Source organism: Ranitomeya variabilis, chromosome 5 (genome assembly GCF_051348905.1).
Source record: "Ranitomeya variabilis isolate aRanVar5 chromosome 5, aRanVar5.hap1, whole genome shotgun sequence".
In the NCBI taxonomy this organism is placed as follows: domain Eukaryota; kingdom Metazoa; phylum Chordata; class Amphibia; order Anura; family Dendrobatidae; genus Ranitomeya; species Ranitomeya variabilis.
Window position 1 is genome coordinate 679,900,736 of NC_135236.1, and position 27,919 is coordinate 679,928,654.

The 27,919-nt window shown below is 41.4% G+C and overlaps 1 protein-coding gene across 1 annotated transcript; it reads right to left on the minus strand.

The window, feature by feature from the left end:
* Positions 1 to 233: 233 nt before the first annotated feature.
* On the minus strand, positions 234 to 27,919 carry NINJ2 (ninjurin 2). The gene is made up of 4 exons (XM_077267031.1): positions 27,771 to 27,919; positions 2,577 to 2,814; positions 2,004 to 2,186; positions 234 to 811 (listed from the first exon to the last, which is right to left on the minus strand). Exons 1-3 carry the CDS (start codon positions 27,801 to 27,803, stop codon positions 2,020 to 2,022), a joined length of 438 nt encoding a protein of 145 aa, XP_077123146.1. The 5' UTR covers positions 27,804 to 27,919; the 3' UTR covers positions 234 to 811; positions 2,004 to 2,019.

Sequence of the window (27,919 nt, forward strand, 5' to 3'; positions counted from 1 at the left end):
GTCCGTGTTTTACGCGGACCCATTGACTCTATTGGGTCCGTGTAAAACGTGCGCTCCCACGAACACTGACATGTCTCCGTGTTTGGCACACGGAGACACGGTCCACAAAAAATCAATGACATCTGCACAGATGCATTGATTTTTATGGGTCTACGTGTGTCAGTGTCTCCGGTACGTGAGAAAAATGTCACTACACGTACCGGAGACACTGACGTGTGAAAGAGGCCTAAGTGCCATAAAACTCATTAGCACTAACACTGAGCTCCGCGTGGGCGGGTCTGACCCTTGACTCCACCCCCTAGGGGAAATAAGCAGTGAATTGTTTTTTGGCCGTTTTTGCTGCTCTATAAAGCGACTCAGAGGTATTTTTATCACAGGATGGTACATAGGTGTATCCTAAAAGTGGGGAACCCTGAAATAGAGAAATTTAAAGGGCAACACACACAATTACTGTAAGGATGGGAAAACACCATGGTTAACCCTCACCACTTCCCTTCATTATCCTCTCTACAAACGCCTGTGTGTAGTACGTGTTGGCAGGGAAGAATGCGTCCATTTTGTCCCAGACCCCATCCCCCGCAGTTCACAGATCTACACAGAATATATTATCTTTTATATTTAAATGCACGATGCAGAAGTAAAACTATAGAAAATAAATTAATAAATGTGCAAAAAATCATAAACAGGCGAGAACACTGGAAATAACGACTAATAATAATTATTAATATCCAGAATCACAGAAAGTTTAGTCCAAAGAAAAAAGGTGAGAAGAACCGAGGAGGATCCAACAGTCTGCACCGCGGGGGAGGGGCTGCGGAAAGAAGGAGAGCAAGGTCAATCTTATGTCTGTACTCAGAGCTGGGCTCAGGCATCACACCGGAGGGGGCTTAGATACATGTAGTCAGCAGACGGTATCACACAGGAGGGGATTAGATACACGGCTCAGCAGACAGTATCACACAGGAGAGGATTAGATACACGGCTCAGCAGTCAGTATCACACAGGAGAGGATTAGATACACGGCTCAGCGGTCAGTATCACACAGGAGAGGATTAGATACACGGCTCAGCAGTCAGTATCACACAGGATAGGATTAGATACACAGCTCAGCAGTCAGTATCACACAGGAGAGGATTAGATACACAGCTCAGCAGACAGTATCACACAGGATATGATTAGATACACAGCTCAGCAGACAGTATCACACAGGAGAGGATTAGATACACAGCTCAGCAGACAGTATCACACAGGATAGGATTAGATACACGGCTCAGCAGTCAGTATCACACAGGATAGGATTAGATACACAGCTCAGCAGTCAGTATCACACAGGAGAGGATTAGATACACAGCTCAGCAGACAGTACCACACAGGATAGGATTAGATACACGGCTCAGCAGTCAGTATCACACAGGATAGGATTAGATACACGGCTCAGCAGTCAGTATCACACAGGATAGGATTAGATACACAGCTCAGCAGTCAGTATCACACAGGATAGGATTAGATACACGGCTCAGCAGTCAGTATCACACAGGATAGGATTAGATACACAGCTCAGCAGACAGTATCACACTGGATAGGATTAGGTACACGGCTCAGCAGTCAGTATCACACAGGATAGGATTAGATACACGGCTCAGCAGTCAGTATCACCCAGGAGAGGATTAGATACACGGCTCACCAGACAGTTTCACACCGGAGAGGATTAGGTACACGGCTCAGCAAACAGTATCACACCGGGGAGGATTAGATACACGGCTCACCAGACAGTATCACACATTGTGATTAGATACACAGTTTAGTATATAGTATCACATGTAATAGGATTAGATACAGCACTTTAGAAGGCAGTATCACATATGGTAGGATTAGATACACGGATAAGCAGAAAGTATCACACATGAAAGACTTGGATACGTTGAATTAGCAGACCGTACCACACTTGGTAAATTTAGATACAACGAAGCCAACAGAAATGTCGTTTTGTTCCCAGATTATACCTTCAATGGTTCCCACTCAGTGCAGCCCCCGCGGCCCCCGTGATGGGTAAAGACCTGATTTTTGTACCCCAAATGCTGTAATAAAGATATTGATGAGGACGGTGACAAACACGAGGGCTGTGGCCACATTATTCATCACATCCAGACGTGGCTGCTTGGAAACGTCATTAAGATTTTTGCGAGCTGTAGATAGAAGGGACATGAGGGGTTAAATCTCCAGAAATATCAATACCTGAAATAGCCAGGAAGCAATAACAACACTGCCACCTGCAGGTCAGACTGTGGTACTACATGCAATAAAATTGTGGATATCTCGCCACCTTGTGGCCAAGAGTGTCACTACAGCTACTTAAACTCCAGGGACTCTCAATGCAATCTATGACTCCCTGTTATCATCCACATTAAACTCGGACATGGATATTGCAGGGAAGGAAAATTAAGTCTATTGCTCCCAGTTATCAGCCTCTTCAGGCTCCCAGGCTATAGAGAGGGTGACAAGCGTTCTTTATTATAATCGCGCAGCACATACTAAGTTTTCTTGCGTCGAGGACTTTTCTCCATGCAGTGACTTACCGATAATAATCAGCAGGATCCCAATAACGACCTGCAGAGCCAGAGACAGGCTGATGAGAGTGATGAGCGTGACGTAGTAGGTGAAGCTCGGACCTTGCTCCAAAACCGCCTTCAGCTGCGCAGCATTCGCCATGAAGAGCGCCACGTCCAGCATGCTCTCTGCCAGGCTCTTCTTGGTGGCATAATGGTTAATATTGATGGCAGATCGGACTCCGCGACCAATAGGATTACCAGCTGCCTGGATTACAAATCAGAGAATATATATATATGTCAGATTGTGCGGAGAATGGATCTCTGCACGTGTTGTGGCCGTCTAACAGTCTCGCAACGTGCGGCCGCGGGGACTCAAATTATTCAAGCACATCGGAGATACTTGGTTATCTCCCAAACATGATAACACCTTATCCAAGCACGTTCGCTCATCACTATTTGTGGCCCTTTTTCCTTGGATCCTTGAGGAGCCGGACTACCTGTGTATCCTGAGCGGGCCTCGTAGTGACACTAGCAAAATCAGGTTGTACTCATTCCAACCTACGTCAGTTATGTGTGTTTTATCCATGTTTTTTAACAGCCAGAACACGGATGATGGGATGGGTGCAGACACAGTATGGGGAGCAAGGGTAACGGGATGGGTGCAGACACAGTATGGGGAGCAAGGGTGACAGGATGGGTACAGGCACAGTATGGGGAGCAAGGATGACAGGATGAGTACGGACACAGTATAGAGAGCGAGGGTGATGGGATGGGTAAAAACACAGTATAGAGAGCAAGGGTGATGGGATGGGTACAGACACAGTATGGGGTATGGGAAGCAAGGGTGATGGGATGTTTGCGGATACAGTAGGGGGAGAGAGGGTGATGGGATGGGTGTGGACACAGTATAGAGAGCGAGGGTAATGGGATGGGTACAGACACAGTATGGGGAGCGAGGATGATGGGATGGTGCAGACACATTATGGGGAGCGAGGGTGACGGAATGGGTGCGGACATAGTATGGGGAGCAAGGGTGACGGGATGGGTGCGGACACAGTATGGGGAGCAATGGTGATGGGATGGAAATAGACAGTATTGAGAGCGAGGGTGATGGGATAGGTGCAGACACAGTTTGGGGAGCGAAGGTGATGGGATGGGTATGGACACAGTATGGGGTATGGGAAGCAAGGGTGATGGGATGTTTGCGGATACAGTAGGGGGGCAAGTGTGTTGGGATGGGTGCGGACACAGTATGGGGAGCGATGGTGATGGGATGGGATGGGTGTGGACACAGTAGGGGGAGCAAGGGTGATGGGATGGGTGCGGACACAGTATGAGGAGCGAGGGTGATGGGTGCACACACAGTATGGGGAGCGAGGGTGATGGGATGGGTGCGGACACAGTATGGGAAGCGAGGGTGATGGGATGAGTACAGACACAGCATATGGAAATAGGGTGATGGAATGGGTGGCAACACAGTATAAAGAGCCAGAGTGATGGGATGGGTATGGACCCAGTATGGGGAGTGAGGGTGATGGGCTGGGTGCAGATACAGTATGGGGAGTGAGGGTGATGGGATGTGTGTGGACACAGTATGGGGAGCGAGGGTGACGCGATGGGTGCAGACACAGTATGGGGAGTCAGGGGATGTGTGAGGAACCAGTACGGTGAGCGAGTGGATAAATATATGTAGAGACAGTAGGGTTAGCAGGGGATGTGAGAGGAGACAGTATGAGGAGGGAGGGGGAAATGTGTGAGGCTATTGAGGGGAATAGTGTGTGAAGACAGTATGGGGGGAGAAAAGTGTGAGTGGGCACAGAATAAAGACTGAGTAGTGTGGGGAGGGGGTTAGCATTGGGAGACAGTGTAAGGGCACAGCCAGGATGGGGTAGCATGCCGTGGAGGGAGAGTGTGATGATGGGGCACAGCATAGACACTGGGTCCTATAGGGGAGACAGTGTGAGAGGATAGTGTGAACAGGGGGCCCAATATGGAAAGGAGAGGGGAGTGTGGAGAACATGTACCATAAGAGGGACAATGTGAGGGTTATATTTTGTGCAGGGTATATAGTGAGGGTCAATTATTTTTTCGGGGACTCAGTGTATTACAGATATTTTTATTCAGGAGCAATATGATGACACAGGGATCTTTAAAGGCACCGTGCGGGGATGTGCTGCAGAAGACCGGAGAAGATGGAAGTCTGCAGAGACGAGCTATGGATGAGTAAACTCAATATGGGGTCTGGACAAGATGAAGAAAAGAAAGAGAACGACTCCAGATACAACATCTATATATATAATTGTCTAAGGGGTACTTCCGTCTTTCTGTCGGCAACTTCCGTCACGGAAATCCCGCGTCGCTGATTGGTCTCGCCAGCTGCCTGTCATGGCTGCCGCGACCAATCAGCGACGGGCACAGTCCGATTAGTCCCTCCCTACTCCCCTGCAGTCAGTGCCCGGCGCCCGCATACTCCCCTCCAGTCAGCGCTCACACAGGGTTAATGGCAGCAGTAACGGACCGCTTTATGCCGAGGTGTAACGCACTTCGTTACCGCCGCTATTAACCCTGTGTGACCAAGTTTTTACTATTGATGCTGCCTATGCAACATCAATAGTAAATAGATCTAATGTTAACAATAATTAAAAAAAAAAAAAACTGCTATTCACACCTTCCGTAGTCCGACGATGCGCTCGCGCCTGCAGGTTCCGGTGCTAAGGATGCTATGCGAGAAGGACCTGTCATGTGACCACGATGTCATCACAGGTCCTGCGCTCATACCAACCCTGGGACCAGAAGCTGCCGCCTGCACCGCACACAGGCGACAGGGCTACAAGAGGCCCTCGGAAGGTGAGTATATGTTTATATTTTAACCTGTGACATACGTGGCTGGGCAATATACTATGTAGCTGGCCAATATACTACGTGACTGGCCAATATACTACGTGGCTCTGTGCTGTATACTACGTCACTGGGCAATATACTATGTAACTGGGCAATATACTACGTCACTGGGCAATATACTATGTAACTGGGCAATATACTACGTGCCTGGGCAATATACTACGTAACTGGGCAATATACTACGTGGCTGGGCAATATACTACGTAACTGGGCAATATACTACGTCACTGGGCAATATACTATGTGGCTGGGCAATATACTACGTGGCTGGGCAATATACTACGTAACTGGGCAATATACTACGTCACTGGGCAATATACTATGTAACTGGGCAATATACTACGTGGCTGGGCAATATACTACGTGGCTGGGCAATATACTACGTAACTGGGCAATATACTACGTCACTGGGCAATATACTACGTGGCTGGGCAATATACTACGTGGCTGGGCAATATACTACGTAACTGGGCAATATACTACGTCACTGGGCAATATACTATGTAACTGGGCAATATACTACGTGGCTGGGCAATATACTACGTGGCTGGGCAATATACTACGTAACTGGGCAATATACTACGTGGCTGGGCAATATACTACGTGGCTGGGCAATATACTACGTAACTGGGCAATATACTACGTCACTGGGCAATATACTACGTCACTGGGCAATATACTACGTCACTGGGCAATATACTATGTGGCTGGGCAATATACTACGTGGCTGGGCAATATACTATGTCACTGGGCAATATACTACGTGGCTGGGCAATATACTACGTGGCTGGGCAATATACTACGTAACTGGGCAATATACTATGTGGCTGGGCAATATACTACGTAACTGGGCAATATACTACGTGGCTGGGCAATATACTACGTGGCTGGGCAATATACTACGTAACTGGGCAATATACTACGTAACTGGGCAATATACTACGTCACTGGGCAATGTACTATGTGGCTGGGCAATATACTACGTGGCTGGGCAATATACTATGTCACTGGGCAATATACTACGTGGCTGGGCAATATACTACGTGGCTGGGCAATATACTACGTAACTGGGCAATATACTACGTGGCTGGGCAATATACTACGTAACTAAGCTATATACTACGTAACTGGGCAATATACTACGTGGCTGGGCAATATACTACGTAACTGGGCAATATACTACGTAACTGGGCAATATACTATGTCACGGGGCAATATACTACGTCACTGGGCAATATACTACGTCACTGGGCAATATACTACGTAACTAAGCTATATACTACGTAACTGGGCAATATACTACGTGACTGGGCAATATACTACGTAACTAAGCTATATACTACGTAACTGGGCAATATACTACGTGGCTGGGCAATATACTACGTCACTGGGCAATATACTACGTAACTGGGCAATATACTACGTAACTGGGCAATATACTACGTGGCTGGGCAATATACTACGTGGCTGGGCAATATACTACGTCACTGGGCAATATACTACGTGGACATGCATATTCTAGAATACCCGATGCGTTAGAATCGGGCCACCATCTAGTCATCTATAAGACTCTGAGACGTAAATGTTTTTTGTGATACTAATTCTCGTATTGTTATGTTGTAGCATCGTCCAAGTGTGTGATGAGTCTGCAGTTATTTTATGTGACTGCAGACTTCTGAATTCTCACAGTGCACACTGCACGCTGTCAGGATCATCTGGTGCCGGTGATTTGCCTACATGCAGTCACATGATGACCAGACATGCACGGCCTCACTCAATGAAAATGAACGGAGACAAGCCGGACATGTCTAGTTGGAATGTGGCCAGAAGTATCCAAATCACATGCTTGTGCTGACATGATCCTCCATTCTTCCCACCGGCAAGGGAGAATCCTAAAAGTGTGCAGCGCATGCGCTGTAAGAAATCAGAAGCTGCAGTCGCCTATAGTTACTGCAGACTTTCACTTCAGATCAGGACAAGCCCTTTAATTACAAAATGAAGACCTGTAGCCAATACTAATAGCGTGTAATTTCCTCACTGTCAGGAGTCAGCTCTGAAGATTCCACCAGTCATCACAAGACTTCACTCATATGCTATATTCACACGGTCAGGTGACCAACAGATTCTCTTCCTGCTTCTCTCAGTTGTTCACTGAACATTGAGAGATATAGGGAGACCAGCTCGTCGACATGTGACTAAGTGTGAAAATCACATATGTGCTGGGGGCAAATTGAATTATTGCCCCGGGTGCTGGAAAACCTAAATACACTTCTGACACAGGGGCAGTATTATAGTAGCTATATTCTGTACATTGAGGGCAGTATTATAGTAGTTATTTTCTTGTACATAGGAGCAGTATTATAGTAGTTATATTCTTGTATATAGGGGCAGTATTATAGTAGTTATATTCTTGTACATAGGGGTAGTATTATAGTAGTTATATTCTTGTACATAGGGGCAGTATTATAGTAGTTATATTCATGTACATAGGGGCAGTATTATAGTAGTTATATTCTTGTACATAGGAGCAGTATTATAGTAGTTATATTCTTGTACACAGGAGCAGTATTATAGTAGTTATATTCTTGTTTATAGGGGCAGTATTATAGTAGTTATATTCTTGTACACAGGAGCAGTATTATAGTAGTTATATTCTTGTACATAGGAGCAGTATTATAGTAGTTATATTCTTGTACATAGGAGCAGTATTATAGTAGTTATATTCTTGTACATAGGAGCAGTATTATAGTAGTTATATTCTTGTACATAGGGGGCAGTATTATGGTAGTTATATTCTTGTACATAGGGGCAGTATTATAGTAGTTATATTCTTGTACATAGGAGCAGTATTATAGTAGTTATATTCTTGTTTATAGGGGCAGTATTATAGTAGTTATATTCTTGTACACAGGAGCAGTATTATAGTAGTTATATTCTTGTACATAGGAGCAGTATTATAGTAGTTATATTCTTGTACATAGGAGCAGTATTATAGTAGTTATATTCTTGTACATAGGAGCAGTATTATAGTAGTTATATTCTTGTACATAGGAGCAGTATTATAGTAGTTATATTCTTGTACATAGGAGCAGTATTATAGTAGTTATATTCTTGTACATAGGGGGCAGTATTATGGTAGTTATATTCTTGTACATAGGGGGTAGTATTATAGTAGTTATATTCTTGTACACAGGAGCAGTATTATAGTAGTTATATTCTTGTTTATAGGGGCAGTATTATAGTAGTTATATTCTTGTACACAGGAGCAGTATTATAGTAGTTATATTCTTGTACATAGGAGCAGTATTATAGTAGTTATATTCTTGTACATAGGAGCAGTATTATAGTAGTTATATTCCTGTACATAGGGGCAGTATTATAGAAGTTATATTCTTGTACATAGGAGCAGTATTATAGTAGTTATATTCTTGTACATAGGGGGCAGTATTATGGTAGTTATATTCTTGTACATAGGGGCAGTATTATAGTAGTTATATTCTTGTACATAGGAGCAGTATTATAGTAGTTATATTCTTGTACATAGGGGCAGTATTATAGTAGTTATATTCTTGTATATAGGGGGCAGTATTATAGTAGTTATATTCTTGTACATAGGAGCAGTATTATAGTAGTTATATTCTTGTTTATAGGGGCAGTATTATAGTAGTTATTTTCTTGTACATAGGAGCAGTATTATAGTAGTTATATTCTTGTATATAGGGGGCAGTATTATAGTAGGTATATTCTTGTACATAGGAGCAGTATTATAGTAGTTATATTCTTGTACATAGGAGCAGTATTATAGTAGTTATATTCTTGTACATAGGAGCAGTATTATAGTAGTTATATTCTTGTACATAGGGGCAGTATTATAGTAGTTATATTCTTGTACATAGGGGGCAGTATTATAGTAGTTATATTCTTGTACATAGGAGGCAGTATTATTGTAGTTATATTCTTGTACATAGGGGGAGTATTATAGTAGTTATATTCCTGTACATAGGGGCAGTATTATGGTAGTTATATTCTTGTACATAGGGGGCAGTATTATAGTAGTTATATTCTTGTACATAGGGGCAGTATTATAGTAGTTATATTCTTGTACATAGGAGGCAGTATTATAGTAGTTATATTCTTGTACATAGGAGGCAGTATTATAGTAGTTATATTCTTGTACATAGGAGCAGTATTATAGTAGTTATATTCTTGTACACAGGAGCAGTATTATAGTAGTTATATTCTTGTACATAGGGGTAGTATTATAGTAGTTATATTCTTGTACACAGGAGCAGTATTATAGTAGTTATATTCCTGTACATAGGAGCAGTATTATAGTAGTTATATTCTTGTACATAGGGGCAGTATTATAGTAGTTATATTCTTGTACACAGGAGCAGTATTATAGTAGTTATATTCTTGTACATAGGGGTAGTATTATAGTAGTTATATTCTTGTACACAGGAGCAGTATTATAGTAGTTATATTCTTGTTTATAGGGGCAGTATTATAGTAGTTATATTCTTGTACACAGGAGCAGTATTATAGTAGTTATATTCTTGTACATATGAGCAGTATTATAGTAGTTATATTCTTGTACATAGGGGCAGTATTATAGTAGTTATATTCTTGTACATAGGAGCAGTATTATAATAGTTATATTCTTGTACATAGGGGGCAGTATTATGGTAGTTATATTCTTGTACATAGGGGCAGTATTATAGTAGTTATATTCTTGTACATAGGAGCAGTATTATAGTAGTTATATTCTTGTACATAGGGGCAGTATTATAGTAGTTATATTCTTGTACATAGGGGCAGTATTATAGTAGTTATATTCTTGTATATAGGGGGCAGTATTATAGTAGTTATATTCTTGTACATAGGAGGCAGTATTATAGTAGTTATATTCTTGTACATAGGAGGCAGTATTATAGTAGTTATATTCTTGTTTATAGGGGCAGTATTATAGTAGTTATTTTCTTGTACATAGGAGCAGTATTATAGTAATTATATTCTTGTATATAGGGGGCAGTATTATAGTAGGTATATTCTTGTACACAGTGGCAGTATTATAGTAGGTATATTCTTGTACATAGGAGCAGTATTATAGTAGTTATATTCTTGTACATAGGAGCAGTATTATAGTAGTTATATTCTTGTACATAGGAGCAGTATTATAGTAGTTATATTCTTGTACATAGGGGCAGCATTATAGTAGTTATATTCTTGTACATAGGGGGCAGTATTATAGTAGTTATATTCTTGTACGTAGGAGGCAGTATTATTGTAGTTATATTCTTGTACATAGGGGGAGTATTATAGTAGTTATATTCCTGTACATAGGGGCAGTATTATGGTAGTTATATTCTTGTACATAGGGGGCAGTATTATAGTAGTTATATTCTTGTACATAGGGGCAGTATTATAGTAGTTATATTCTTGTACATAGGAGGCAGTATTAAAGTAGTTATATTCTTGTACATAGGAGGCAGTATTATAGTAGTTATATTCTTGTACATAGGAGCAGTATTATAGTAGTTATATTCTTGTACATAGGGGGCAGTATTATAGTAGTTATATTCTTGTATATAGGGGCAGTATTATGGTAGTTATATTCTTGTACATAGGGGGCAGTATTATAGTAGTTATATTCTTGTACATAGGAGGCAGTATTATAGTAGTTATATTCTTGTACATAGGAGGCAGTATTATAGTAGTTATATTCTTGTACATAGGAGCAGTATTATAGTAGTTATATTCTTGTACATAGGGGCAGTATTATAGTAGTTATATTCTTGTACATAGGAGGCAGTATTATAGTAGTTATATTCTTGTACATAGGAGCAGTATTATAGTAGTTATATTCTTGTACATAGGGGGCAGTATTATAGTAGTTATATTCTTGTATATAGGGGCAGTATTATGGTAGTTATATTCTTGTACATAGGGGGCAGTATTATAGTAGTTATATTCTTGTACATAGGAGGCAGTATTATAGTAGTTATATTCTTGTACATAGGAGGCAGTATTATAGTAGTTATATTCTTGTACATAGGAGCAGTATTATAGTAGTTATATTCTTGTACATAGGGGCAGTATTATAGTAGTTATATTCTTGTACATAGGGGCATTATTATAGTAGTTATATTCTTGTACATAGGAGCAGTATTCTAGCAGTTATATTCTTGTACATAGGGGCAGTATTATAGTAGTTATATTCTTGTACATAGGGGGCAGTATTATAGTAGTTATATTCTTGTACATAGGAGGCAGTATTATAGTAGTTATATTCTTGTACATAGGAGCAGTATTATAGTAGTTATATTCTTGTACATAGGGGGCAGTATTATAGTAGTTATATTCTTGTATATAGGGGCAGTATTATGGTAGTTATATTCTTGTACATAGGGGGCAGTATTATAGTAGTTATATTCTTGTACATAGGAGCAGTATTATAGTAGTTATATTCCTGTACATAGGAGCAGTATTATAGTAGTTATATTCTTGTACATAGGGGCATTATTATAGTAGTTATATTCTTGTACATAGGAGCAGTATTCTAGTAGTTATATTCTTGTACATAGGGGCAGTATTATAGTAGTTATATTCTTGTACATAGGAGGCAGTATTATAGTAGTTATATTCTTGTACATAGGAGCAGTATTATAGTAGTTATATTCCTGTACATAGGAGCAGTATTATAGTAGTTATATTCTTGTACATAGGGGCATTATTATAGTAGTTATATTCTTGTACATAGGAGCAGTATTCTAGCAGTTATATTCTTGTACATAGGGGCAGTATTATAGTAGTTATATTCTTGTACATAGGGGGCAGTATTATAGTAGTTATATTCTTGTACATAGGGGCAGTATTATAGTAGTTATATTCTTGTACATAGGGGCAGTATTATAGTAGTTATATTCTTGTACATAGGGGCAGTTTTATAGTAGTTATATTCTTGTACATAGGGGCAGTATTATAGTGGTTATATTCTTGTACATAGGGGGCAGTATTATAGTAGTTATATTCTTGTACATAGGGGCAGTATTATAGTAGTTATATTCTTGTACATAGGGGCATTATTATAGTAGTTATATTCTTGTACATAGGAGCAGTATTCTAGCAGTTATATTCTTGTACATAGGGGGCAGTATTATAGTAGTTATATTCTTGTACATAGGGGCAGTATTATAGTAGTTATATTCTTGTACATAGGGGGCAGTATTATAGTAGTTATATTCTTGTACATAGGGGGCAGTATTATAGTAGTTATATTCTTGTACATAGGGGCAGTATTATAGTAGTTATATTCTTGTACATAGGGGCAGTATTATAGTAGTTATATTCTTGTACATAGGGGCAGTATTATAGTAGTTATATTCTTGTATATAGGGGGGCAGTATTATAGTGGTTATATTCTTGTACATAGGGGCAGTATTATAGTAGTTATATTCTTGTACATAGGAGGCAGTATTATAGTAGTTATATTCTTGTACATAGGGGCAGTATCATAGTGGTTATATTCTTGTACATAGGGGCAGTATTATAGTAGTTATATTCTTGTATATAGGAGCAGTATTATAGTAGTTATATTCTTGTACGTAGGAGCAGTATTATAGTAGTTATATTCTTGTACATAGGAGCAGTATTATAGTAGTTATATTCTTGTATATAGGAGCAGTATTATAGTAGTTATATTCTTGTACGTAGGAGCAGTATTATAGTAGTTATATTCTTGTACATAGGAGCAGTATTATAGTAGTTATATTCTTGTACATAGGAGCAGTATTATAGAAGTTATATTCTTGTACATAGGGGCAGTATTATAGTAGTTATATTCTTGTACATAGGAGGCAGTATTATAGTAGTTATATTCTTGTACATAGGGGCAGTATTATAGTAGTTATATTCTTGTACATAGGAGCAGTATTATAGTAGTTATATTCTTGTATATAGGAGCAGTATTATAGTAGTTATATTCTTGTACATAGGAGCAGTATTATAGTAGTTATATTCTTGTACATAGGAGCAGTATTATAGAAGTTATATTCTTGTACATAGGGGCAGTATTATAGTAGTTATATTCTTGTACATAGGAGCAGTATTATAGTAGTTATATTCTTGTACATAGGAGCAGTATTATAGTAGTTATATTCTTGTACATAGGGGCAGTATTATAGTAGTTATATTCTTGTATATAGGAGCAGTATTATAGTAGTTATATTTTTGTATATAGGAGCAGTATTATAGTAGTTATATTCTTGTACATAGGAGCAGTATTATAGTAGTTATATTCTTGTACATAGGAGCAGTATAATAGTAGTTATATTCTTGTACATAGGAGCAGTATTATAGTAGTTATATTCCTGTACATAGGAGCAGTAGTATAGTAGTTATATTCTTGTACATAGGAGCAGTATTATAGTAGTTATATTCTTGTACATAGGAGCAGTATTATAGTAGTTATATTCTTGTACATAGGAGCAGTATAATAGTAGTTATATTCTTGTACATAGGAGCAGTATTATAGTAGTTATATTCCTGTACATAGGGGCAGTATTATAGTAGTTATATTCTTGTACATAGGAGCAGTATTATAGTGGTTATATTCTTGTACATAGGGGCAGTATTATAGTAGTTATATTCTTGTATATAGGAGCAGTATTATAGTAGTTATATTCTTGTACATAGGAGCAGTATTATAGTAGTTATATTCTTGTACATAGGAGCAGTATTATAGTAGTTATATTCTTGTATATAGGGCAGTATTATAGTAGTTATATTCTTGTACATAGGAGCAGTATTATAGTAGTTATATTCTTGTACATAGGAGCAGTATTATAGTAGTTATATTCTTGTACATAGGAGCAGTATTATAGTAGTTATATTCTTGTACATAGGAGCAGTATTATAGTAGTTATATTCTTGTACATAGAAGCAGTATTATAGTAGCTATATTCTTGTACATAGGGGCAGTATAATAGTAGTTATATTCTTGTACATAGGAGCAGTATTATAGTAGTTATATTCCTGTACATAGGGGCAGTATTATAGTAGTTATATTCTTGTACATAGGAGCAGTATTATAGTGGTTATATTCTTGTACATAGGGGCAGTATTATAGTAGTTATATTCTTGTACATAGGGGCAGTATTATAGTAGTTATATTCTTGTACATAGGAGCAGTATTATAGTAGTTATATTCTTGTACATAGGAGCAGTATAATAGTAGTTATATTCTTGTACATAGGAGCAGTATTATAGTAGTTATATTCTTGTACATAGGAGCAGTATTATAGTAGTTATATTCTTGTACATAGGAGCAGTATTATAGTAGTTATATTCCTGTACATAGGGGCAGTATTATAGTAGTTATATTCTTGTACATAGGGGCAGTATTATAGTAGTTAAGTTTCTGTGCTTATTAGCAGTATTAATCACAGTTTCATACATATATGCTTTTAGATATCTTTTTTATTCTATATTTTTGGCATATAAGTTTTGCTGATGTGTCTTGGCCTTGATGACTGGCATGTTGCACCCCGTTTTTCCCGTTTGACCAGTGTTTCTCAGCGGATGTGACCTTGTGGGTCAGGAAGTGTAATTGGACCAGATGGGTAACTTCTGTCTTCTTGTGGGATGTCCTTGGATATTAGTAATTAATCACTGCCTGATTGACAAAGTGCCACCAGCAGCCTCCCTACCGCTCCCTACAACCCAGACACTATGTCATGGCTGAGTCACAGAGTCCAGAATGACGGGCGAAAATCATGGAACTCAGCGATTATCAAGGTTTTCTTCAGTTACATCATCATATACAAGATGACAAAATGGCAGAGAATTCACTAAAGATTGTAACTATAGATTCTAGAGTCAAATCTAAAGATCCGAGCAAATGTCCTAATGAGGGTTCACACAAGTACAATACTGTACGAAGGGACACTGCACATAGCACTCATCCTGTATATATACACTGCACAGTACCACTCCTCCTGTATATATACACTGCACAGTACCACTCCTCCTGTATATATACACTGCACAGTACCACTCCTCCTGTATATATACACTGCACAGCACCACTCCTCCTGTATATATACACTGCACAGCACCACTCCTCCTGTGTATATATACACTGCACAGTACCACTCCTCCTCTCCTGTATATATACACTGCACAGTACCACTCCTCCTGTATATATACACTGCACAGTACCACTCCTCCTGTATATATACACTACACAGTACCACTCCTCCTGTATATATACACTGCACAGTACCACTCCTCCTGTATATATACACTGCACAGTACCACTCCCCCTGTATATATACACTGCACAGCACCACTCCTCCTGTATATATACACTGCACAGTACCACTCCTCCTGTATATATACACTGCACAGTACCACTCCTCCTGTATATATACACTGCACAGTACCACTCCTCCTGTATATATACACTGCACAGTACCACTCCTCCTGTATATATACACTGCACAGTACCACTCCTCCTGTATATATACACTGCACAGCACCACTCCTCCTGTATATATACACTGCACAGCACCACTCCTCCTGTGTATATATACACTGCACAGCACCACTCCTCCTCTCCTGTATATATACACTGCACAGTACCACTCCTCCTGTATATATACACTGCACAGTACCACTCCTCCTGTATATATACACTACACAGTACCACTCCTCCTGTATATATACACTGCACAGTACCACTCCTCCTGTATATATACACTGCACAGTACCACTCCCCCTGTATATATACACTGCACAGCACCACTCCTCCTGTATATATACACTGCACAGTACCACTCCTCCTGTCCTGTATATATACACTGCACAGTACCACTCCTCCTGTATATATACACTGCACAGTACCACTCCTCCTGTATATATACACTGCACAGTACCACTCCTCCTGTATATATACACTGCACAGTACCACTCCTCCTGTCCTGTATATATACACTGCACAGTACCACTCCTCCTGTATATATACACTGCACAGTACCACTCCTCCTGTATATATACACTGCACAGTACCACTCCTCCTGTCCTGTATATATACACTGCACAGTACCACTCCCCCTGTATATATACACTGCACAGTACCACTCCTCCTGTATATATACACCGCACAGTACCACTCCTCCTGTATATATACACTGCACAGTACCACTCCTCCTGTATATATACACTACACAGTACCACTCCTACTGTATATATACACTGCACAGTACCACTCCTCCTGTATATATACGCTGCACAGTACCACTCCTCCTGTATATATACACTGCACAGCACCACTCCTCCTGTATATATACACTGCACAGTACCACTCCTCCTGTATATATACACTGCACAGTACCACTCCTCCTGTATATATACACTGCACAGTACCACTCCTCCTGTATATATACACTGCACAGTACCACTCCTGTATATATACACTGCACAGTACCACTCCTGTATATATACACTGCACAGTACCACTCCTCCTGTATATATACACTGCACAGTACCGCTCCTCCTGTATATATACACTGCACAGTACCACTCCTCCTGTATATATACACTGCACAGCACCACTCCTCCTGTATATATACACTGCACAGTACCGCTCCTCCTGTATATATACACTGCACAGTACCACTCCTCCTGTATATATACACTGCACAGTACCACTCCTGTATATATACACTGCACAGTACCACTCCTGTATATATACACTGCACAGTACCACTCCTCCTGTATATATACACTGCACAGTACCACTCCCCCTGTATATATACACTGCACAGTACCACTCCTCCTGTATATATACACTGCACAGTACCACTCCTGTATATATACACTGCACAGTACCACTCCTGTATATATACACTGCACAGTACCACTCCTCCTGTATATATACACTGCACAGTACCACTCCCCCTGTATATATACACTGCACAGTACCACTCCTCCTGTATATATACACTGCACAGTACCACTCCTCCTGTATATATACACTGCACAGCACCACTCCTCCTGTATATATACACTGCACAGTACCACTCCTCCTGTATATATACACTGCACAGTACCACTCCCCCTGTATATATACACTGCACAGTACCACTCCTCCTGTATATATACACCGCACAGTACCACTCCTCCTGTATATATACACTGCACAGTACCACTCCTCCTGTATATATACACTGCACAGTACCACTCCTCCTGTATATATACACTGCACAGCACCACTCCTCCTGTATATATACACTGCACAGTACCACTCCCCCTGTATATATACACTGCACAGTACCACTCCTCCTGTATATATACACTGCACAGTACCACTCCTCCTGCATATATACACTGCACAGTACCACTCCTCCTGTATATATACACTGCACAGTACCACTCCTCCTGTATATATACACTGCACAGTATCACTCCTCCTGTATATATACACTGCACAGTACCACTCCTCCTGTATATATACACTGCACATAGCACTCCTCCTGTATATATACACTGCACAGTACCTCTCCTCCTGTATATATACACTGCACAGTACCACTCCTCCTGTATATATACACTGCACAGTACCACTCCTCCTGTATATATACACTGCACATAGCACTCCTCCTGTATATATACACTGCACAGTACCTCTCCCCTGTATATATACACTGCACAGTACCACTCCTCCTGTATATATACACTGCACAGTACCACTCCTCCTGCATATATACACTGCACAGTACCACTCCTCCTGTATATATACACTGCACAGTATCACTCCTCCTGTATATATACACTGCACAGTACCACTCCTCCTGTATATATACACTGCACATAGCACTCCTCCTGTATATATACACTGCACAGTACCTCTCCTCCTGTATATATACACTGCACAGTACCACTCCTGTATATATACACTGCACAGTACCACTCCTCCTGTATATATACACTGCACACTACCACTCCCCCTGTATATATACACTGCACAGTACCACTCCTCCTGTTTATATACACTGCACAGTACCACTCCTCCTGTATATATACACTGCACAGTACCACTCCTCCTGTATATATACACTGCACAGTACCACTCCTCCTGTATATATACACTACACAGTACCACTCCTACTGTATATATACACTGCACAGTACCACTCCTCCTGTATATATACGCTGCACAGTACCACTCTTCCTGTATATATACACTGCACAGCACCACTCCTCCTGTATATATACACTGCACAGTACCACTCCTCCTGTATATATACACTGCACAGTACCACTCCTCCTGTATATATACACTGCACAGTACCACTCCTCCTGTATATATACACTGCACAGTACCACTCCTGTATATATACACTGCACAGTACCACTCCTGTATATATACACTGCACAGTACCACTCCTCCTGTATATATACACTGCACAGTACCGCTCCTCCTGTATATATACACTGCACAGTACCACTCCTCCTGTATATATACACTGCACAGCACCACTCCTCCTGTATATATACACTGCACAGTACCGCTCCTCCTGTATATATACACTGCACAGTACCACTCCTCCTGTATATATACACTGCACAGTACCACTCCTGTATATATACACTGCACAGTACCACTCCTGTATATATACACTGCACAGTACCACTCCTGTATATATACACTGCACAGTACCACTCCTCCTGTATATATACACTGCACAGTACCACTCCCCCTGTATATATACACTGCACAGTACCACTCCTCCTGTATATATACACTGCACAGTACCACTCCTCCTGTATATATACACTGCACAGCACCACTCCTCCTGTATATATACACTGCACAGTACCACTCCTCCTGTATATATACACTGCACAGTACCACTCCCCCTGTATATATACACTGCACAGTACCACTCCTCCTGTATATATACACCGCACAGTACCACTCCTCCTGTATATATACACTGCACAGTACCACTCCTCCTGTATATATACACTGCACAGTACCACTCCTCCTGTATATATACACTGCACAGCACCACTCCTCCTGTATATATACACTGCACAGTACCACTCCTCCTGCATATATACACTGCACAGGACCACTCCTCCTGTATATATACACTGCACAGTATCACTCCTCCTGTATATATACACTGCACAGTACCACTCCTCCTGTATATATACACTGCACATAGCACTCCTCCTGTATATATACACTGCACAGTACCACTCCTCCTGTATATATACACTGCACAGTACCACTCCTCCTGTATATATACACTGCACAGCACCACTCCTCCTGTATATATACACTGCACAGTACCTCTCCTCCTGTATATATACACTGCACAGTACCACTCCTGTATATATACACTGCACAGTACCACTCCTCCTGTATATATACACTGCACAGTACCACTCCCCCTGTATATATACACTGCACAGTACCACTCCTCCTGTTTATATACACTGCACAGTACCACTCCTCCTGTATATATACACTGCACAGTACCACTCCTCCTGTATATATACACTGCACAGTACCACTCCCCCTGTATATATACACTGCACAGTACCACTCCTCCTGTATATATACACCGCACAGTACCACTCCTCCTGTATATATACACTGCACAGTACCACTCCTCCTGTATATATACACTGCACAGTACCACTGCTCCTGTATATATACACTGCACAGTACCACTCCTCCTGTATATATACACTGCACAGCACCACTCCTCCTGTATATATACACTGCACAGTACCACTCCTCTTGTATATATACACTGCACAGTACCACTCCTCCTGTATATATACACTGCACAGTACCACTCCTCCTGTATATATACACTGCACATAGCACTCCTCCTGTATATATACACTGCACAGTACCACTCCTCCTGTATATATACACTGCACAGCACCACTCCTCCTGTATATATATACACTGCACAGTACGTCTCCTCCTGTATATATACACTGCACAGTACCACTCCTCCTGTATATATACACTGCACAGTACCACTCCTCCTGTATATATACACTGCACAGTACCACTCCTCCTGTATATATACACTGCACAGTACCACTCCTCCTGTATATATACACTGCACAGTACCACTCCTCCTGTATATATACACTGCACAGTACCACTCCTCCTGTATATATACACTGCACAGTACCACTCCTCCTGTATACAGGTCCTTCTCAAAAAATTAGCATATCAAGAAAAGGTTCTCTAAACGACCTATTCCCCTAATCTTCTGAATCAACTAATTAACTCTAAACACATGCAAAAGATACCTGAGGCTTTTAAAAACTCCCTGCCTGGTTCATTACTCAAAACCCCCATCATGGGTAAGACTAGCGACCTGACAGATGTCAAGAAGGCCATCATTGACACCCTCAAGCAAGAGGGTAAGACCCAGAAAGAAATTTCTCAACAAATAGGCTGTTCCCAGAGTGCTGTATCAAGGCACCTCAATGGTAAGTCTGTTGGAAGGAAACAATGTGGCAGAAAACGCTGTACAACGAGAAGAGGTGACCGGACCCTGAGGAAGATTGTGGAGAAGGACCGATTCCAGACCTTGGGGAACCTGAGGAAGCAGTGGACTGAGTCTGGTGTGGAAACATCCAGAGCCACCGTGCACAGGCGTGTGCAGGAAATGGGCTACAGGTGCCGCATTCCCCAGGTAAACAGCGGCAGAAGCGCCTGACCTGGGCTACAGAGAAGCAGCACTGGACTGTTGCTAAGTGGTCCCAAGGACTTTTTTCTGATGAAAGCAAATTTTGCATGTCATTCGGAAATCAAGGTGCCAGAGTCTGGAGGAAGACTGGGGAGAAGGAAATGCCAAAATGCCTGAAGTCCAGTGTCAAGTACCCACAGTCAGTGATGGTGTGGGGTGCCATGTCAGCTGCTGGTGTTGGTCCACTGTGTTTCATCAAGGGCAGGGTCAATGCAGCTAGCTATCAGGAGATTTTGGAGCACTTCATGCTTCCATCGGCTGAAATGCTTTATGGACATGAAGATTTCATTTTTCAGCACGACCTGGCACCTGCTCACAGTGCCAAAACCACTGGTAAATGGTTTACTGACCATGGTATTACTGTGCTCAATTGGCCTGCCAACTCTCCTGACCTGAACCCCATAGAGAATCTGTGGGATATTGTGAAGAGAAAGTTGAGAGACGCAAGACCCAACACTCTGGATGAGCTTAAGGCCGCTATTGAAGCATCCTGGGCCTCCATAACATCTCAGCAGTGTCACAGGCTGATTGCCTCCATGCCACGCCGCATTGAAGCAGTCATTTCTGCCAAAGGATTCCCGACCAAGTATTGAGTGCATAACTGAACATTATTATTTGATGGTTTTTTTTGTTTGGTATTAAAAAACACTTTTAATTTGATTGGACGGGTGAAATATGCTAATTTATTGAGACAGGTTTTTTGGGTTATCAGGAGTTGTAGGCCAAAATCATCAGTATTAAAACAATAAAAGACCTGACAAATTTCAGTTGGTGGATAATGAATCTATAATATATGAAAGTTTAATTGTAATCATTACATTATGGTAAATAATGAAATTTAACACTATATGCTAATTTTTTGAGAAGGACCTGTATATACTGCACAGTACCACTCCTCCTGTATATATACACTGCACAGTACCACTCCTCCTGTATATATACACTGCACAGTACCACTCCTCCTGTATATATACACTGCACAGTGCCACTCCTCCTGTATATATACACTGCACAGTACCCCTCCTCCTGTATATATACACTGCACAGTACCACTCCTCTTGTATATATACACTGCACAGTACCGCTCCTCCTGTATATATACACTGCACAGTACCACTCCTCCTGTATATATACACTGCACAGTACCACTCCTCCTGTATATATACACTGCACAGTACCACTCCTCCTGTATATATACACTGCACAGTACCACTCCTCCTGTATATATACACTGCACAGTACCACTCCTCTTGTATATATACACTGCACAGTACCGCTCCTCCTGTATATATACACTGCACAGTACCACTCCTCCTGTATATATACACTGCACAGTACCACTCCTCCTGTATATATACACTGCACAGTACCACTCCTCCTGTATATATACACTGCACAGTACCACTCCTCCTGTATATATACACTGCACAGTACCACTCCTCTTGTATATATACACTGCACAGTACCGCTCCTCCTGTATATATACACTGCACAGTACCACTCCTCCTGTATATATACACTGCACAGTACCACTCCTCCTGTATATATACACTGCACAGTACCACTCCTCCTGTATATATACACTGCACAGTACCACTCCTCCTGTATATATACACTGCACAGTACCACTCCTCTTGTATATATACACTGCACAGTACCACTCCTCCTGTATATATACACTGCACAGTACCGCTCCTCCTGTATATACACTGCAAAGCACCGTTTTCCTTTCCTGGTCGTTTTTTTCTATTTTCCTCCATTCAATGGTTTGTCTATTGTGCCTGTCTTGGTTTTGCATTAATTTTAGACAAAATGTGAAGAATCTCCTTTAAGCTTTAGGTGGCAGTGTTGCTATTCAAAATTAATGAATGTATTATGTGTTGGGCTCACTTTTCCATGTACAAAAATATTTAGACGAGAGTCCACAGTGGTTGATACCTTTTCCGCAATTCTATGCATTTGGAAAAAAAATGCACAAAAAAGCATCAAAAACGCATGAAAAAACGCGAAAAAAACCGCATGCGGATTTCTGGCAGAAATGTCCAGTTTTTGTCAGGAAAATTTCTGCAAGAAATCCTGACGTGTGCACATAGCCTATCAACCACTGAGGACTCTCACGTCTAAATATTTTTCTATCTACTGGCTAACATGGTACAAAGACATATATTTTTCCTGTTCCATGTACAGGAAAATAAAAACTATAATACTGCCCCTATGTACAAGAATATAACTACTATAATACTGCTCCTATGTACAAGAATATAACTACTATAATACTGCCCCCTATGTACAAGAATATAACTACAATAATACTGCTCCTATGTACAAGAATATAACTACTATAATACTGCCCCCTATGTACAAGAATATAACTACAATAATACTGCCCCTATGTACAAGAATATAACTACTATAATACTGCTCCTATGTACAAGAATATAACTACTATAATACTGCCCCCTATGTACAAGAATATAACTACAATAATACTGCTCCTATGTACAAGAATATAACTACTATAATACTGCTCCTATGTACAAGAATATAACTACTATAATACTGCCCCTATGTACAACAATATAACTGCTATAATACTGCTCCTATGTACAAGAATATAACTACTATAATACTGCCCCTATGTACAAGAATATAACTACTATAATACTGCTCCTATGTACAAGAATATAACTACTATAATACTGCCCCTATCTACAAGAATATAACTACTATAATACTGCCCCCTATGTACAAGAATATAACTACTATAATGCTGCTCCCTATATACAAGAATATAACTACTATAATACTGCTCCTATGTACAAGAATATAACTACTGTAATACTGCCCCTATGTACAGGAATATAACTACTATAATACTGCCCCCTATGTACAAGAATATAACTACTATAATACTGCCCCTATGTACAAGAATATAACTACTATAATACTGCTCCCTATGTGCAAGAATGTAACTCCTATAATACTGCTCCTATGTACAAGAATATAACTACTATAATACTGCTTTATGTACAAGAATATAACTACTATAATACTGCCCCTATGTACAAGAATATAACTACTGTAATACTGCTTTATGTACAAGAATATAACTACTATAATACTGCCCCTATGTACAAGAATATAACTACTGTAATACTGCTCCTATGTACAAGAATATAACTACTATATTACTGCCCCTATGTACAAGAATATAAATACTATAATACTGCCCCTATGTACAAGAATATAGCTACTATAATACTGCCCCCTATGTACAAGAATATAACTACTATAATACTGCTCCTATGTACAAGAATATAACTACTATAATACTGTCCCTATGTACAAGAATATAACTACTATAATACTGCCCCTATATACAAGAATATAACTACTATAATACTGCCCCTATGTACAAGAATATAACTACTATAATACTGCTCCTATATACAAGAATATAACTACTATAATACTGCTCCTATATACAAGAATATAACTACTATAATACTGCTCCCATGTACAAGAATATAACTACTATAATAATGCCCCTATGTACAAGAATATAACTACTATAATACTGCACAGAGGTGAGAGTTCATGGATCGCTGGTACACAGGTAAATACTGTGACATGAGTAGTGATGGATCCTGATTACTCTGATCTGATCAGAGGTACTGGACAGCTGCCAGGAGGGGGTGCGGTGCGGAGTCATCTATCACAGACTAATTACTATGATAACTGTGATATAAATACTGGGATATGTCCGCACAAGTACAATCCCCTCTAGTGACTGCTCCACATGTAGCAGCATCTTCTGTAAACAGTGATTAGGACACAGATATATGGCGACACAATTCACATATAGAGGAATCAAAGTGCAGTATACACAAGTCTGCTACACAGTGCTCATAGTGCCATACAGAGCTCACATAATGCCATACAGTGGTCACAGAGTGCCATACAGTGCTCACATAGTGCCATACAGTGCTCACATAGTGCCATACAGTGCTCACATAGTGCCATACAGTGTTCACATAGTGCCATACAGTGGTCACAGAGTGCCATACAGTGCTCACATAGTGCCATACAGTGCTCACATAGTGCCATACAGTGTTCACATAGTGCCATACAGTGGTCACAGAGTGCCATACAGTGCTCACATAGTGCCATACAGTGCTCACATAGTGCTATACAGTGCTCACATAGTGCCATACAGAGCTCACATAGTGCCATACAGTGCTCACATATTGCTACAGAGCTCGCATAGTGCCTAACAGAGCGCACAGCGCCATACAGTGCTCGCATAGTGTCATACAGAGCTCACATAGTGCCATAGAGAGCTCACATAGTGCTACACAGAGCTCACATAGAGCCACACGGCGCTTCACAGGACCGAAGATACTGAGCCCCTGACCTTCACTGTACCAGAGATACTGAGCCCCCAACTTTCACTGTGTTGGAGATACTAAGCCCCCCAACCTTCACTGTACCAGAGATACTGAGCCCCCGATCTTCACTGGACCAGACCCACTGAGCTCCTGACCTTCACTGTAGCGGAGATACTGAACCCCCTGACCTTCTCAGGACTGGAGATACTGAGCCCCCTGATCTTCACAGGACTGGAGATACTGAACCCCCTGACCTTCTCAGGACTGGAGATACTGAGCCCCCTGATCTTCTCAGGACTGGAGATACTGAGCCCCCTGACCTTCACAGGACTGGAGATACTGAACCCCCTGATCTTCACCAGACTGGAGATACTGAGCCCCCGACCTTCACCGGACCGGACGAAGATACTGACCCTCCGACTTTCAACGGACCTGAGACACCGAGCCTCCGACCTTCACTGGACCGTAGATACTGGGCCCCTGACCTTCACCGGACCGAAGATACTGAGCCTCCGACCTTTAATGGACCGGAGACACTGAGCCCCCGACCTTCACCGGACTGGAGATACTGAGCCCATGACCTTTAATGGACCGGAGATACTAAGCCACCGACCTTCACCGGACCTGAAATACTGAGCCCCTGACCTTCACAGGACTGGAGATACTGAGCCCCTGACCTTAACAGGACTGGACATGCTGAGCCCCTGACCTTCACTGGACTGGAGATACTGAGCCCCTGACCTTCACATGACTGGAGATACTGAGCACCTGACCTTCACAGGACCGGAGATACTGAGCCCCTGACCTTCACTGGACTGGAGATACTGAGCCCCTGACCTTCACATGACTGGAGATACTGAGCCCCTGACCTTCACTGGACTGGAGATACTGAGCCCCTGATCTTCACAGGACTGGAGATACTGAGGCCCTTACCTTCACATGACTGGAGATAGGGAGCCAATGACTTTCACAGGACTGGAGATACTGAGCCCCTGACCTTCACAGGACTGGAGATGCTGAGCCCCCCAACCTTCCCCAAATCGGACATACTGAGCCCCTGAGGGGTTTTGTCCAGAGGTGTCCATCCCAGGGGCTGTAGAACTCAAGACTTTTCAGCCTGAGTGATGTCACAGTCTCTCATTTCCCATATTAAATCTCAGGTCTAATAATGGGTCTATATTCCAGGTGGGTCCTTGGGGGCACAACACATCATCTCTCTTGAATGGAAGGTCATTGATAATAGGACCCCTAAACGGTCACGAACCCCGGAGGACTCTTTTCATTGGGACTCTTCTGAGTCTTCAAATGGTAGTCCACATTGGCCGGGATTTTCCCATTAGGCCGGCCACTGAGGAACTAGATGATACCAAGAGATCCCTCCGCAATCACATCCCACTATCCCAAAGAGTCCAGAACTGGGACTCTTTTCAGAAGGTCTTCTGGAGGTGTAGTTGTGGGGGTGCAGAGGTTGGAGTCGTTCCCAAACCATGGGGCCCAATAATGCCCAGAATCTTCAAGTTATATCTCTGCTTGTCTCAGAGGAATTCTTTGGACTCCTTTAAGACCCTTAATGAGAGACTCCCCACTAACACTTGTCTTAGGATCCTTCACTGGGAAACTTTTGACTGTTCTTTTATAAAGTTTTTGGAATAGAGGGAGAACATAGTCAGAATCCTTAAACTTTTGAGTTTTTAACTAGGGGTCTGCATCTCTCCTTGACGGACCGTGAATTAAAGGCTTAGTGTTATCTTTGATGAGCTGTGTTAGTGGAGCGAGGGTTCCAACTGCCCTCGCCAGAGGGGATGTCTCTTCTTTATGAGTCCAATACGAGGTCCTCCTAGAGATCTTCTGGTCCTTGACTACGTACTTAGATCTCACTTTTGGAGGGTCCAGGGTTTCCTTTTTCTGGCGAATTTAGGCGTCCTTAACTGCTATTTGTCTAGGACTTGGGCTCTAGTCTTGGGCTCCGGATCTTTGGGGGTGACATTCGTGCCCATCGTTGTCTGGGGCCGTGTTGGGGCCTCCTTAGTGGTATGAACCTGTTGCTATTATGTAACTAATTTCTTTCCCAGATCTGATACATTCTACACCAATGTCCCAAATACCGGGGTCGGGGTGAAAGGAGTCGCTCCCTCTTGTGTACTCACCTCCATGCTGATTCTCTCCCCCTCGGTGCCCATTCTCTGTGCTCCGGTGGATACGTTCTACTTCTGCTGCTGTGGTGGCTGCAGTCGGAGGCGGGGGGCCGATCTCTGGGCGTGGGCACAGCTGGATGCACACATGTGCCATTGATCCA